Genomic DNA, 15,421 nt, shown 5'->3' with positions numbered 1-15,421 from the left:
ACATCAGTAGCCAAAGGCTATAAAGATTCTGTTTTTGGCCTGTTTTTTTATATTCTGAAGTTCGTCCTCTATCGCTCCGATGGACGACGCTTCATCTCGCTAGTTTGCTAATATACCAATAGCTGGTCGCAGAGGAGACCTGCTCCCCTTGCATCAAATGACAATCGTGACTCAAGGGGAGCAGGTCACCGCTGCGGCCAACTATTGGCTGCAGCAGTCATGTGCACCCTACCTGTCAACAGGATGTTGATACCAGAGAGATGAAGAGCGGCCAGGGAGCGATAGAGACCAAAAACCAAACCAGTAACGAGGATCAGTTAAGAATGATCACCACCATGGGTCAGCCACTCTGTGAGGTTGGATATCCCCTTTAATTAGCGGATACAGCGCCTCCACTCTAGCTCTCCTAGCAAGGCTCTGCTTACTTAGCTGAAGCGGTGATGTTAAGTCAATAACACATGACCCCCCTCAGCCAGTCACTAGCTGGTCCTGTGCACTGCTGAGGGCAATGATTGGTTGCAGCAGTAATGAGTTGACCTGATATGACACTCCATCACTTTCATCAGGCCTGATGAAGGTGACAGAGCATCTCCAAAACGCATAGCTCATGTCTTGTTTTTTTAGCATGTTTTTTAACAGTTTTTATTAGAAGTTTTTTTTTACTGCTGTTCGAGCTACTTGTTTCACGTGTATTCTCAGGCATACCCGAAGGTCCGACCGGCATAAGAGCACAGCAGCATAGCATGTCTCCCGCTCAGGAACTACTTTGCTTCACTCTAGAGTTGTGCCTAGCTTGCACAACTCCATTTAGTAAGGTACAAATCTACCTACACCTCGTTATTCTTTTTAAGAGTATTACACTAGGTCGCGCCCCCTCCTACTTGTCTTGTTTACAGATCCATGTGTCACCTTTGTCACAGACTGTCGTCATCCAGTCTGTTCCATATGTTCTTTCTACTATAATGTAAATTCTGAATGTAAATAAGCAACATACGGGTAACAGGTAAAAGTTAGTTTGACTTGTCGTATCAGACTACAGCAGGTTTGTTTGTAGTCTGTAACCATGGAGACACAGTCAGCTTAAAGGGAATCTTTCACCATTGCTCTTGTTGCACCCAAGCTGCACTCCTTTCTGTGACCAGCCCATCCCTCGATGCTTTTCCACTGCCTGGCCCTGTCAATCAAAGCAGCCCTGATGTCACCGCGCTGTGTCCTGACTGTACAGCGTCAGGACGTAGTGCGTGTAGGCTGTGTGCCATCAGGTCGCAGCGCTGCAGGTAGAGCTTACTGGATCTCCCGAGTGGTGGCACCGTCCGGAGCAGTAGAGGTAAGTTCTTCTATTTATTTTGTGTCTGATCTGGGGTCTGATCTGGGGCCTAATGAGGATTGGGGGACTGATCTGAGGTCTGATTTGAGGTCTGATGAAGATTGGGGATTGGGGGTCCTCCACTAAAACCTAGTTGCGTCTTATGGTCAGGTGCTTCTTATGGAGCAAAAAAAATACAGTATATTTTTTCTATTTTTGTTTCTTTTCTTTAGTTTTATTGTATTGTAGAAATAAAAGCAACGGTGGATATACCCTTCCAATTTACATCAAGGATATATAGATTCATGCTCCTTTTACTGGCATTTTCAATGTAAATTTTGTGCAAATGTTACCTCCCTTTTTACCTTATATTTCTGGCTATTTTATTGCAGCACTTTCCGTTGAACAGTGTGCTCGGTTTATCGATGTTCATATTCTTTTCTTCACATTTGTATGGTCGATATATAGTTTTCAGATCTGTATAGTCCATAAAGCAAGTTTCTGGCTTCTATTAAAATCCAGCACAAAATCATTCCTCACTTTAACTGGATGATTGTGAAGTTTCGTCGTAATGTTACAGTCACAGAAGAGGAGGAAGCGTGTGCATTAAAAGCCTCACAGTTACAAGCTGTGAGATCCCCCACACCCCCCGCACATGGGTGATGTGACAGGATTGTTGTAGCGTTGTCATTCTCTCTTCAGCCACTGCTAAATTGTAACGTTTCTGCCATCGTTACACATTACCTTGCCGATTGTAGACCCTTTGTCTCAGTCTGTGCCAGATATGGTAGTGTTCAGGTCAAAGGCAGGCGCCTGTACTATTCTTTTACATCAAATAATAGAAAACAAAAACTATCTTGGAACGTTGTAACACCTTTCTTTAGTCAGGTTCAGACTCATTAGCTAATGTATGCACGCCCACTCAACATGCCTGACGTTGATGGTCCTAATAACATCTGGGTGGCAGATCACATCAAGAGAAAGGAGCTTTATAAAAGTGAAACCAAGGAAATAGGTGATTGTTGGCATACCTCTAGACTCAGTGACATAAGTCTTCTTTTTTAAAGACTGAATCGTAAAAAAAAACTCTTGATATTTAATCAAATCAATTGGTCTCTTCCAAAGCTGACCATAGAGTTAAGATCGGCCATAGATATGGGATGAAATTGTGCATAGGCACAGCTTAAAGCTGGTCATTGATGTAAGATAGACATTTCCATTGACTTCCTTTGTAAATGGCCATAGGCGTAAGATAAAACTGGACATGGACACAGGACAAACTCTCCTTAGACCTAAGTTGAAAGTGACCCAAGAGGTACAACAAAACTGTCCGTAGTTGTACGATAAAACTGACCCTAGAGGTAGGACAAAACTATCCATAGAATTAGGATGAAACTGGCCATAAACATCGGATAAAACTGACCCGAGACGTATGCTAAAACTTTCTATAGACGTAGGCCGGAACTGGCCATTAGATGTAAGATGAAATTGGCCAAACACATACAGTGTATTCAGAAAGTCTCCAGGCCCCTTCACTTTTTTCACATTTTGTTATGTTGCGGCCTTGTGCTAAAATAAACAAAATGTTCCTCATCATTCTGCACTCAGTACTCCATAATTAGAAAGTGAAAACAGAATGTTAGAAATCTTTGCTAATTTACTAAAATGGAAAAGTATCCAGACCCATTAATCAGGACTTTATTTGACCTTTGGCATCGATTACAACTCCCAGTCTTCGTGGGTATGATGCCGCAAGGTTTACACACCTGGATTTGGGGATTTTCTGCCATTCTTCTCCACAGATCTTCTCAAGCTCTGTCAGGTTGGATGGGGACCGTCAGTGGACAATTGTTTTTTGGGTCTCTCCAGAGATGTTCCATTGGGTTCCAGTCAGGACATGGCTGGGCCACTCATGGACATTCACAGAGTTGTCCCTAAGCCACTCCTATGTTGTCTTGGCATTTGGTTCCTAGTCACCATTTTTACCAAGGCCCTTTTCTTCCTGATTACCTTGGTGGGATGGCAGCTCTTGGAAGAGTCCTAGTTTTTCCTAACTTCTTCCATTTAAGAATTATAGAGGCATCTGTGCTCTTGGGGACTTCCAGAGCAGCAGATTTTTTTTGGTCCTTTTGCAAATCTATGCCTCTACGCAATCCTGTCTCTGAGCTCTACAGGAAGTTCTTTCCTCCATGCCTTGTTATTTGCTCTGATATGCACTGTAAGCTGAGATATTTTGTATAGAGAGGTCTGTGTCTTTCCAAATCATGTTAAATCAACTGAATTTACCACAAGTGACTCCAATCAAGGTGTAGAAACATCTCACTGATGATCAAGAGAAATGGGAGGTCACCAGAACTAAACTTCAAGTGTCATAGCAAAGAGTCTGAATACTGGTGCTGGTTTGAAAAATGTAGAATATGTTTTGTGAATCAGCCCCTTTAAGATTGTTTTTAAAATTTATTCTAGGCCTGGTAAATTTTTTAATTATTTTTTTACTTTAACAATATTTTGCAGAATCAGAGAGTGAATAAGGTTAGAAGACTCATTTTTAGATTTTATTTTGGTTTTGTTTCATTTTGGTTTACCAGTTTCATACCTTGAGGAGAGGACCTTAATGAAATCTCTGAAAGCAAGTCATGGGGCTAAGATGAAACTTATAGGGAAACAGGCAAAGGGCCACTTGGGGGGTCATTTATTAAGACCAGCGTTTTAGGCCCCGCTCTTATTAACCTAATGCACTGGCGGTGGATCCGCCAAAGTTATGAATTGGTGTCGGCCTCTACATAGCTTCAGCTCCTCCACCGCCAGTCAGATTGTAAGCCATATTCCATGCTGGTTTAAATTTAGACCATTTTCTATGCCTAAAACAGGCGTAGAAAAGGATAAATGAGATGGGCTTGCCGGACCTGACCACACCATGTCCCCTTTTTTAGATTTGGTGTGAGCAGGGAAAAGTTGCAGATTGCGGCGCAAATAACTTTTATGCCGCAAACTACATATGCTGGCGTATATCTGATAATAAATTACCCCCTTGGTGTTTACCTTTCAGAAATGTGACCAGCACCCAGGGGCAGTATAACATGCGTCCATTATATGTAAGTTACTTTGTATGGAACTGCCACAACCGTATCTTTAGCAGGCTATCTGCAGAAGATATCCCACTGACATCAACATTAGGCGAGACATCTTCCTCCTTTCAGACCCCCTCAGTGTTGCTGGCACCACCAGGATGTAATTATTCCTCGCTGAAGGAGAAATAAGAAGGACTGGTTAATGGTAGAGATTTCAAAAATGCTGAAAGAACTCATTCTGCAATAATGAGTGATTCTGATTTCTAGAATTGTCTAATATAATTAACATTTTCACCAGTTGGGGTCCTTTGTTGGTCGAAATTTTGAAATTTGAAGGGATGTTCCATCTCCAGCAGTCCTTCGTTGTAGAGAACAATGGGCCTTATATTTCTTGTTTTGTTCTTTTGTTACTTTTGTTTTGTTTGATTTTTTACAAACTATTGTTGTTTTTTCAGTTTTATAAAAATCATGAGAAAGTGGATAGTAAAGAAGGACAAGGTAAAGAGAGAGAGGAGTGATAAATGGGATGGCAAGTTGTGGGCCATGATGTTATTTTGGGGGGGAATAGTCCCAAAGAGCCTGGCATGGTCAGAAAAGGTCTAGTTAAAGGGCAGTCTTTTTAAGACGGAGAATCTGTTCAATGGTATCACTCCCAGCACTGGGGCCTGAAGTCTCTAATGCACCCTGAATTGATAGGTACTTCTCTATACCAGGGGTACTCAAGTACTTTTTGTAAGGGTCCACAGATGAAGGTCCGAGCTTCAAAACAAAAAATATATAAGGAGGGACAACACCATTGGCGTGTAGCGCTGCATTATTTTATTTTTTTACATTGTACCCCCTTCAAAGTAATAATGCCCATTGTGCCCCCTAATAGTAATTATGCCCCCTTCACAGTATTAATGCCCATTGTGCCCCCTTCACAGAAATCATGCCCATTGTGCCCCTTCACAGTAATAATGCCCTCTGTGCCCCCTCCATAGTAGAAATCCCTATTGTGCCCCCTTAATAGTAATTCCCTTGGTGTTAGTAATGCCTATTGTACCCCCTTCAAAGTAATAATGCCCATTGTGCCCCCTTAATAGTAATAATGCCTATTGTGCCCCCTTAATAGTAGTAATGCCCACTGTGCCCCTTCACAGTAATAATGCCCATTGTGCCCCTTCACAGTAATAATGCCCATTGTGCCCCTTAACAGTAATAATGCCCTCTGTGCCCCCTCCATAGTAGAAATCCCCATTGTGGCCCCTTAGTAGTAATACCCACTGTGCTAGTAATGCCCATTGTACCCCCTTCACAGTAATAATGCCCACTGTGCACTGTGCCCCCTTCAGAGTAGAAATGCCCATTGTGCCCCATTCACATTAGCAATGCCCATTGTGCCCCCTCCAGAGTAAAAAATGCCCATTGTGCCCCCTCCAGAGTAGAAATGCCCGTTGTGCCCCCTCCATAGTAGAAATGCCCATTGTGCCCCGTCCAGAGTAGAAATGCCCATTGTGCCCCCCAGAGTAGAAATGCCCATTGTGCCTCCCAGAGTAGAAATGCCCATTGTGCTCTCTTCACATTAGCAATGCCCATTGTGCCCCCTCCAGGGTAGAAATGCCCATTTTGCCCCCTCTGTGTTAAAAAACAAAACAAAAATAAAACACAGTACCTACTCACCATGTCCTGTTCCTGAAGCTCACAGTCCTCTCTCCCCTGTGAAGCACTGTGTGGACGGAGCTTATGCATTTTTCGGACTGCAGGCTCCACCCACACAAGCTGGCCGTGCGATCTGTGCCTGCAGGCTGAATGGGGGAGCAGGAAGACGTCTTCCTGCTTCACCATTCAGAGAGCCGCCGGCCTGAAGGAGGGGAGGAGCGCGGGGAGTAGAGCGGTGACTGACAGGACCGCAGCTCCCTGCATTCCAGCAATGAGCGCTTCCATCTGTATTGATGGAAGCGCTCATTGCTTCTGGACTGTGGCACCCCCTGACAGCTGGCACCCAGGTACACAGGTGCATGCAGGAGTCCGGACAGCTGGCAACCGAATCCGGACCGCGGTCCGCCAGTTGAGTACCCCTGCTCTATACCATGCAGTTGCAAAAATAAGGGCTTATGGACATGGCCATTGTTGGTCCTTTGTGCACCATATTATGGATGCAGTCCACATATTGTAGGCACAGGCCAACAACAGCCGTGGGCATGAGGCCTAAAGGTTAATGGGACTGTATTTAAGAAGTTGGGATGAAGGAAAATTTTTAAGGAGGGGGCAAAGGAAGAGAAGAGATGTAAACCTAGGTGTAGGTCATGCATGCTATGGGAGAAAGGGGCTGCATGCGCAAATAAAAAGAATATATAATGTATCATTTAGATACCATTCTGTATACTCTGCATCAACCCTACTGCTTATCTATTTTATTGTCATGATGTGATTGACCCCACTCATCAAAAACAGGCAGAAATCACCATAGAATGAGACGATACCGTGTCCTTTTAAAGCCATCTTGGCCAGGTGCTGCCATAAATACCAGTCCCTCAAATCGTGTGAAATATTAAGTCCCTGCAACCTTCCTGCTGCAGCCGCGTGTTGCCTAATGATAGGAAAGACAAGTGTTTTCCTTATTCAAAATTAAACCGATGGTCTGAAAAACAGTTTTTATGTGCAATTAATAAAAATCTATAAATTATTAATCCCGAAGAAACACATCAATAATGGATTGGAAGCTGTAAGCACACATCAGGGACTGGGAAGCAATTTTAGCAGTAAGTGCCTGTCTGCCTTGCTTGCCTAGCACCCTGGCTAAGCAGCAGGTCCCAGCTCCCAACATTTTTATCTGTAGAGTGCCAGATGATTTTTCCACTCTGGCCATTGCTCTGAAATCTGTGTAATTGCCAGGAACTCAGCAATGATATAGCTTCTTTTATAACTTTAAAGGGGTTGTCCGGGTTCAGAGCTGAACCCGGACATACCCTTATTTTCCCCCGGCAGCCCTCCTGATGCTAGCATCGAAGAATCTCATGCTCCTATGCGCTCCCTTGCCCTGCGCTAGATCGCGCAGGGCACGGGCTCTTTTGTTTGCAACAACACACTGCCAGGCGGAAGCTTCCGCCCGGCAGTGTGTTCGGCGAGGTCACCGGCTCAGATAGGCGTGCTTTAGCGCTGTGTCCTGCCCGCATCCATCTGCAAATTATAGAACATGTCCTATTCTTGTCCGTTTTGCAGACAAGAATAGTCATTTCTAGTATTAAATCGCGGAATGCACACGGCCGATATCCATATTTTGAGGATCTGTGGTTTGCTGTCCGCAAAACCTATACAGTTGTGTGCCTAAGGCTGTTTGACCATCTTCCCCCATTAAAATGTATTCTAAAATGAAAATAAAAACTTTGAAGGGGTCATTCGTCCTCTATATATGAATAAGCTATCCTTCAGATTGGTCATCAGTATCAGATTGGTGGGCACCCCCATGATCTACCAATTTCATCATCTGGCGGAACCGGAAACTATAGTGGACGGAGCCAGTAGCAGACAGCTCCATACACTGCGTAGTGGCCGTGCCGGGGTATTTCAGCTTAGCTCCCATTCACGGTATGATTTTTGGCACCTGCTTAGAACAGACACACCATACAGCAGCACATAAACTTCTGTATCTCCACAGTACAGAGCTATAGGGACCGTACAGATATATTTTTCATCTGCATTTAATGTTCTTATGACTGTGTTCTTCATCTAGATTTTACATGTTTGCCTATATCTTTTCACCTTTTTGCCTTTTTACATATACTGTTTAGCATATTTTCCATGATTTTTTTAATATGTATATGGTTTTGCCCTCTTTTACGTTGCATTTCGACATAAAGATTCCACTGAAACCACTGGATTATAGGCACCTATGTTGTTATAATGACTTCCAGTGCATTACATGTTAAGGGCCATTATAAGCCGTGTTTTGTCTTGTTTGCTTTTTGTTATTTTTGGAGTCACTCTGTACATTAGGAGAGTAAGAGTCTCTCTCGCTCTTTTTTTCATGCCCTGGATTCCACTCGCACACGAGGCGGCAGATTGTGTGTTGTTTTATAGTCTAGATTTATTTCTGGCTATTTCTCTGCTCATTGATAAGACACGGATTTATCCCACAAACATTAATTACGTCCTCCTCACTGTGTACTTTGTTTTGCTTGTTTTACAGAATAAAGCAATTATTGCACGTGTGAGAAACTTGTCAGATACGGTAGTTGGCCTTGAATCATTTATCGGCTCGGAGAGGGAATCCAATCCATTATACAAAGACTATCATGGTGAGTTCAATTGTCCACAGACCTGGTGAGCGGCGGAGAAGCTTCTGTGGGCTACGTTAATGCTAACTTCATGGCCCTTTTTCATTTCCTATGGCGCGTGTCTGGGGTATCCTTGGACAGAGGCAAATGTCAGAATCGAAATCCTAAACATCACTTCAAGCAGCACGTAAAGTCAATGTACTAGAAACAGAACTTATCCTAGTAGGAATGAAGGCGTGGAGAATTGGAGAGCATCTCTTGCTTTGTTGGCTGTAGACCAAAAAGTCATAGTAGCACTGAACACCAGTTTACACCAGTCTAGTTTTCTGTGAGTGTAACTGATCTTTATCTTCAGATCTTGGCTCGTCACCACCAATCCAAAGTTGCTGTCTACCCTAGAGCTCAGACTGGCCAAAGACGTTCAGTTACGTGTAATTCAGCTGATGCTTTGTCTTTGGTTCTGATAGTTGACAATAGTGGAGAAAAGTCTATTCATTTAGCTAAAAAAAAAAAAATTTGACAAGCTTTAGATTTTTTTTTTCTTGTTCTCTGTTCATTTTCACTACTATGGTAGCATTTCATACCAATCTGGTTAGTGGAACTGAGTTTTGTTTTAAGCAAAAAATATTCAAACCGGTACAATCCTGGCCATACACACTAGATAGACGATGGTTGACCAGCAGTTGGACAAGCAATCAAATGGTAAACGGTTGTTTTGCAGATGTAGCCATACACATTTTATTCCATATTGGCCTGTATGATTGTCCAGATTGGCCACACATGTTCATTGAAACCGGGGCAATGAACGAAAGATCTACTGGTCCTACTGGAGGAAAATTTCAAGCACAGCCAACTTCTATTCAGACGATGGTGGTCTGTCATCACTCGGCTAAAACTTCACCTGACAAACAATCATTTTGGTTGAAATCGTCCATTTTCATTAACTTAAAGGGACTCTGTCACCACTTTCTAACCCCCCCTTTTCAAAGTATTGTTATCTGCATGGCGCCCCTGTGATTATAAATGTGTTGTTAGAAGTTAAATTCGCCGTCTCCTTTTGATAAAAAGAGCTTTTATCTAACCTGTCAATCTTCTTGATAAGGTGCCCAGGGCGTTTCTTTTCGTCTCAATCTGCCGCCCGCCGCCGCCACCGTTGGTGCCCAGCTCCTCCCCTCATGCTTTCAGCGCCGCCTGAATGTAATCAAATACGCCTCCGGCTCTCTCTCAGTGCCCCCTCCTCCTTTTCAAAGATCCCGCGCGTGCGCACAGGGCTGTGCCTGATGCGCCCGTGCGGACATTTACAATCAGCCTCATTGAGCGAAGTGCGCATGCGCGCACTTCGCTCAACCTCCTCATCAGACGAGCACTGCAGCCAGCCGGCTGCAGTGCTCGTCTGATGAGGAGGTTGAGCGAAGTGCGCGCATGCGCACTTCGCTCAATGAGGCTGATTGTAAATGTCCGCACGGGCGCATCAGGCACAGCCCTGTGCGCACGCGCGGGATCTTTGAAAAGGAGGAGGGGGCACTGAGAGAGAGCCGGAGGCGTATTTGATTACATTCAGGCGGCGCTGAAAGCATGAGGGGAGGAGCTGGGCACCAACGGTGGCGGCGGCGGGCGGCAGATTGAGACGAAAAGAAACGCCCTGGGCACCTTATCAAGAAGATTGACAGGTTAGATAAAAGCTCTTTTTATCAAAAGGAGACGGCGAATTTAACTTCTAACAACACATTTATAATCACAGGGGCGCCATGCAGATAACAATACTTTGAAAAGGGGGGGTTAGAAAGTGGTGACAGAGTCCCTTTAAAACTAACATTGAGTTCACACTTCCGTTTATTTTGATCAGTTTTTTCCATCAGTTATTGTGAGCCAAAACCAGGTCTGGGTCAAAAACACAGAACAGGTGCAGATCTTTCCAATATACCTTACTGATCAAATAACTGAAGTGTGAACTCAGTTTAATATGTATGGCCACCTTAAGTCTTTGTACCCACGTCCAACCCTAAGCTAAAGCTTACCTACACATGAGTTGGCTTTCAGACAAATATTCCATTGGTTGACCACTGTCTCCATCTATCTAACATGACCAATACTTATTTCCTTCAACATCTGCCATTGATGGACTGTAAAGGTTCAGAAACACAAATGCAAGACTGTTCCTTGGAGCTGCCTGCGCTGGAAGAGCACTAAACCTGAGTTGATGCTTGAAGGTTTTTTGAAGGTTTTAAAAGTTTTTATCGAAGTAGAAGACTCACTATGTTTTAGAATCAGCTGATAAGACTTAAAAAAAAATCTAGCATAGCCTAATAGAGGTTTCTTCCACGTATGAGCAGCACCAAGGAACAGTTCTTAGTTTCTGGTCTTTTGACCCCGGACATCAGATGACACAGGACCAACTCCAGGCTGGGGTTTGCTTGTAACTATATGCCACATAGGATGCAGGGTTGCCAACCGTTCAAAAATTTCTGGACAGTCCGTTAAAATCGGTGTGTCCGTGATTTTTTTGAGGCTGGTGGTACCTGACTAGATTAATTTGGTGGTACAGCTCACAGTAAATGCTGGTAACGAGTTTATATCAGTATAATGAGCTGTAAACCTGTATAACTTATAATCTTTATAATTCATCATGGTTTTTAAATTTGTCCATAAAAAATGTTGGCTGTCTGTAATTTTGGGATAAGTTGTCCAGATAAAAGAAAAATTCTGGTTGGCCCCCCTGATAGGATGATGACAACATCCCTAGGTTAGCATAATAAGTGATTATTATATTATTTTTTTACTACCTATTGTTATCAAGGAGACACCATGTGCGCACCTTTTTAGCTCTTCACTTATAGAATATAGGTGGCACTTTTGGCAGACTTTAATCTCTGCATCTGATGATCAAGATGTTCCCCACAGTCTCACTACTCAATTTATTCACAGAATACAGGCTGCTATAAACCTCTGCACCTTTTTTATCCGCTGCTTTGTATCTTCTGCTGACAGTACCTGTATGACAACTGGGAGGGAGGAGATCTGATTTCCCTGCCACTTATTCCCCAAATTGTTATCTCTTACCTGTGCGAGGACCAGGTTGCAATATTTTAAGGATGATACAGTGCAAATTTGCTCCAGTGTGAAGCTATGTCAAAGGCGAACATCAACCTTAAATCGGGCAGGGTAAAACTTGTCTTAAATCTAATAAACAAAACAAAATTTTGGGGCGAATGATTTTGAGCTATTATTGGGGTGTCCATTGATGAAGCTTGCTGGTGCCTAGACAATTACAGGCACCATGAATGGATTTCTCCTATAATTACCAAAGAGGTTTCTAGAATAAATCTTGTCCACATTTCCTGCTTGTTAATCTTTAGAGATGCCCCCCCCCCTCCCCTTTAAGTAAAGTGCATTAAAGCACCAAAAAGGGAACACGGAATTTCCTTGCATGTTGTCAAGTCAGATTAGCAAGGCACGTCTCAAGCAGATGTACATCTCAATAGGCTGGCTTTGGGGAATTCATAGGCTGAGGAGGCTTGGCAGTCATCTGACCAGCCAGTCGAAGTTGTCATGAAATCAATAGTTTTAAACTGGGAAGCTCTGTAGTCAGAGATTGGGGGAAGCATTTAATATAGCTGCTGATGCTCAATTATTTATAGGGTTACTAGAAGAAAAATTACAGAGAGGTTCTAGCCGAGGAGGGTAAAAGACAACGGATGTGGTGCCTGGTCTCTTGTGCTGCTATGTGCTCTTCACCGACTGTACTGATCAAGAATAGAAATAAATTAAAGGGGTTGTGCAAGAATGGGGTTGGTAACCCCCCCCACACACACACTTGGCTGGACCTGTAATGGAAAGATTACTAACCTGCTTCCCTGCGCTGGCTCCCCGCTCCTTCTCCTCCCGGCCTACGATGCTCCGCTGGGCTCCTTCGATGTCCATATCTGACTAGACGTCACCGCAGCCAATCACAGACTAGATCCCCTTACATCATGACAAATGGTCACATAATGCAAGGGGATCCGGTCTCCGCCATGGCCAGTGATTGGCTGCGGCAATGTCAAACAGGATGTTGACATTGAGGAGTCCAGTGGAGCATCGCCAGCCTGGAGGAGAAGGAGCGGGGAACCAGCGCTGGGAAGCAGGTAAGTAATGTTCTCTTTACAGGTCCAGCCAAGTGCGGGAGGGGCTGGCATTCTTGCACAACCCCTTTAAGGTTACCATCGATTATAAAACCCACTTATGCCTTACAGTGGAGTTATCTTTTCAGATTATGCTCACATGCTACAGTACTACTTGAAACTGTGATTGGAACAGCAACATTTTTTGCTTTTTTAGAATTTATTTAACAAAAATGTTATGTTTAAAAATGTTCAAGAGGACCTCATCATGGGAACATATTATTTTAAGGGGTTCTCCGGGACTGTTAAGATTGGTGGGCTCCTTAGGACCATCATCCATCTCAGATCGGTGGGGTCAAGCGCTCAGCACCCCTTCCAGTTGACTGAAGGGGCTGTGGTGCTTTAGCGAGGGCCATGTCCCTTCATTGTTTACTAGTCCCAGTTCCATACTTTTCGTAGTTAGAAAGGTATTGTTATGTCTGATTTTAATTTTTTACATTAATCATGGCATTCGAGAGTATTGCCAACCTGGCCTCCATAGAAAATGGCACCTTATTTATTATAAGTAGGAATAAATGGAAATGTAATGTCTATCTGATTTTTTTATTTATTTACATACTACATTTTGATGCATTTTATATATTAGCTGTGTTTTCTCTTATAATGTCCCTTTATACATTTGCATAACCTCAGCCGCGTCCTCTTTAATATTTTCTGCTTGCCCTGTAAAATGAATTCATATTGCTTCTCCTGTGACAGATATGTGGCCGCTCTCCAGAAATGTTTTTTTTTTTTTTTTCTGTGGTCTACTAAGCTTTTATTCCCCAAACAAAATACAATATGTCTACCAACCAATAATTTTTTGTTTAACGGAGAAGCTGAAGATATTTGACTCTTTGCCAATTTCCAGATCTGGCAATCCCAGTCCAGTTGTGTAAAAATAAAGGCAAGCGTTGGGTGAATGGGGAGAGGGAAGAAAAGATAAAGGTGGGATTTCAAGGATGTATTATTCGCCAGCAACCTCCTAAAATTTTCCTACTGTTCTATCCACCTGAATGTGGTGACAGTCCAGCATGTGTCCTACTGCTGCTGAGTACGGCACGGCTATCTCCGTGAATGGAGCGGCAGCGGGCATGCTCGACCGTCACTCCATTCAAACTCCTCATTACGGTGGTCATACAGTTAGCAGAGACAGGGGACACAGGGACCCCCTTGTAGTGATCAGTGGGGGTCTCGGTAATAGGGCCCTCCATGAGCAAACATTTCTAACCTGTCCTGCAGATATTTGATAAAATGTTTGCTTCTGAAGCCTTTGTCGTGCAAGCACGACCACCGCTTCTAGATTGCAGGGTGGTGGTAACCATGAAAATGAGCAATGTATAATGTGATGGAAAAATGAATCCAGCCAGCAAAGGAGGCAATATAGACAATCACAATACATTAGTAAGTGCCTGGTATTAACTTTATCTACATGATAAATGCCATCTGCTGAAGTGACACAAGCCCTTTAATGGTAGAAACCGTGTTCTTGGTTGACACCATGGCGGGACACTAATGAACTACACAACTTCCTTTTTCATGGCTTTTGTGACCATAAAGGGGATGAGACTGTTGATAGTACTATATGGTTAGGACTATAATAAACACCTCAGCCACTGCATACCACTAGTTTGAAGAAGATTGTGTTAATTAGTTCTTGTTTTTTTTTCTACAAGAGGTTCTGCAACAGTGGAGCCATGCTCCATGAGAAATAATGTTCACTGTAAATTATTAATCATAAGTCCTATATTTTAACCTTAACCCCTTAAAGGGTTGTCCCACGAAAAATATTTAACAGTTTTTAAACCAGCACCTGGATCTAAATACTTTTGTAACATAAAATGTATCTGTATAGCGCCAACTGCTGTTTGCTTTTTTCTTATTTCTTATGTCCTGCTTACTGAGATGGCCGCACATGCTCAGTTTCATCTTTCAGCTGACTCCTGAGCTGTGATAGGGGGAGCTGAGACACGCCTCCTGAGCTGCAATAGGGAGAGCATGGACACGCCCACCTGAGCTGCATCAGAATGGACACTCCCCCGGAGCTGCCAGCTTGGTATCAATCTAGCAGAGCAATGAATGGGGAGATCTCTGGATCCATGGGAGGTACAGGACTGGTTCTGTGATTTTCATTTTTTACATCAGTCATGGGAGAACCCCTTTAAAGAGATTATCTCTTGATGCAAATGAAAATCAGACAAAAAAACATTTATGTACCTCACATAGACCTAAAGCGCCAAATTTTCATTGCTCCTATAGCTCTGCTTCGGTGCAAAAGCACTGGCGTGGACGGTCAATGAAGTATCAAATGACCTTCTTTATTTTCACAGATGAGCACATATACACTGCTCAAAAAAATAAAGGGAACACAAAAATAACACATCCTAGATCTGAGTTAATTAAATATTCTTCTAAAATACTTGGTTCTTTACATAGTTGAATGTGCTGACAACAAAATCACACAAAAATAAAAAAATGGAAATCAAATTTTTTAACCCATGGAGGTCTGGATTTGGAGTCACACTCAAAATTAAAGTGGAAAAACACACTACAGGCTGATCCAACTTTGATGTAATGTCCTTAAAACAAGTCAAAATGAGGCTCAGTAGTGTGTGTGGCCTCCACGTGCCTGTATGACCTCCCTAC

General features: G+C 43.2%; 1 protein-coding gene across 3 annotated transcripts in view; it reads left to right on the top strand.

The window, feature by feature from the left end:
- Positions 1–15,421, top strand: part of ELP4 (elongator acetyltransferase complex subunit 4) — a 261,945-nt gene that overhangs the window by 147,331 nt on the left and 99,193 nt on the right. For all 3 annotated transcript variants that reach the window (XM_040409516.1, XM_040409515.1, XM_040409517.1), the window contains exon 8: positions 8,549–8,657. In XM_040409516.1, coding sequence (XP_040265450.1) covers positions 8,549–8,657 — 109 coding nt within the window. The remainder of the gene's footprint in view (positions 1–8,548; positions 8,658–15,421) is intronic.

This window comes from Bufo bufo, chromosome 10, assembly GCF_905171765.1.
Source record: "Bufo bufo chromosome 10, aBufBuf1.1, whole genome shotgun sequence".
Lineage (NCBI taxonomy): Eukaryota > Metazoa > Chordata > Amphibia > Anura > Bufonidae > Bufo > Bufo bufo.
The sequence above is the reverse complement of the archived record's forward strand: the minus strand, read 5'-3'. Positions and strand labels throughout refer to the sequence as shown.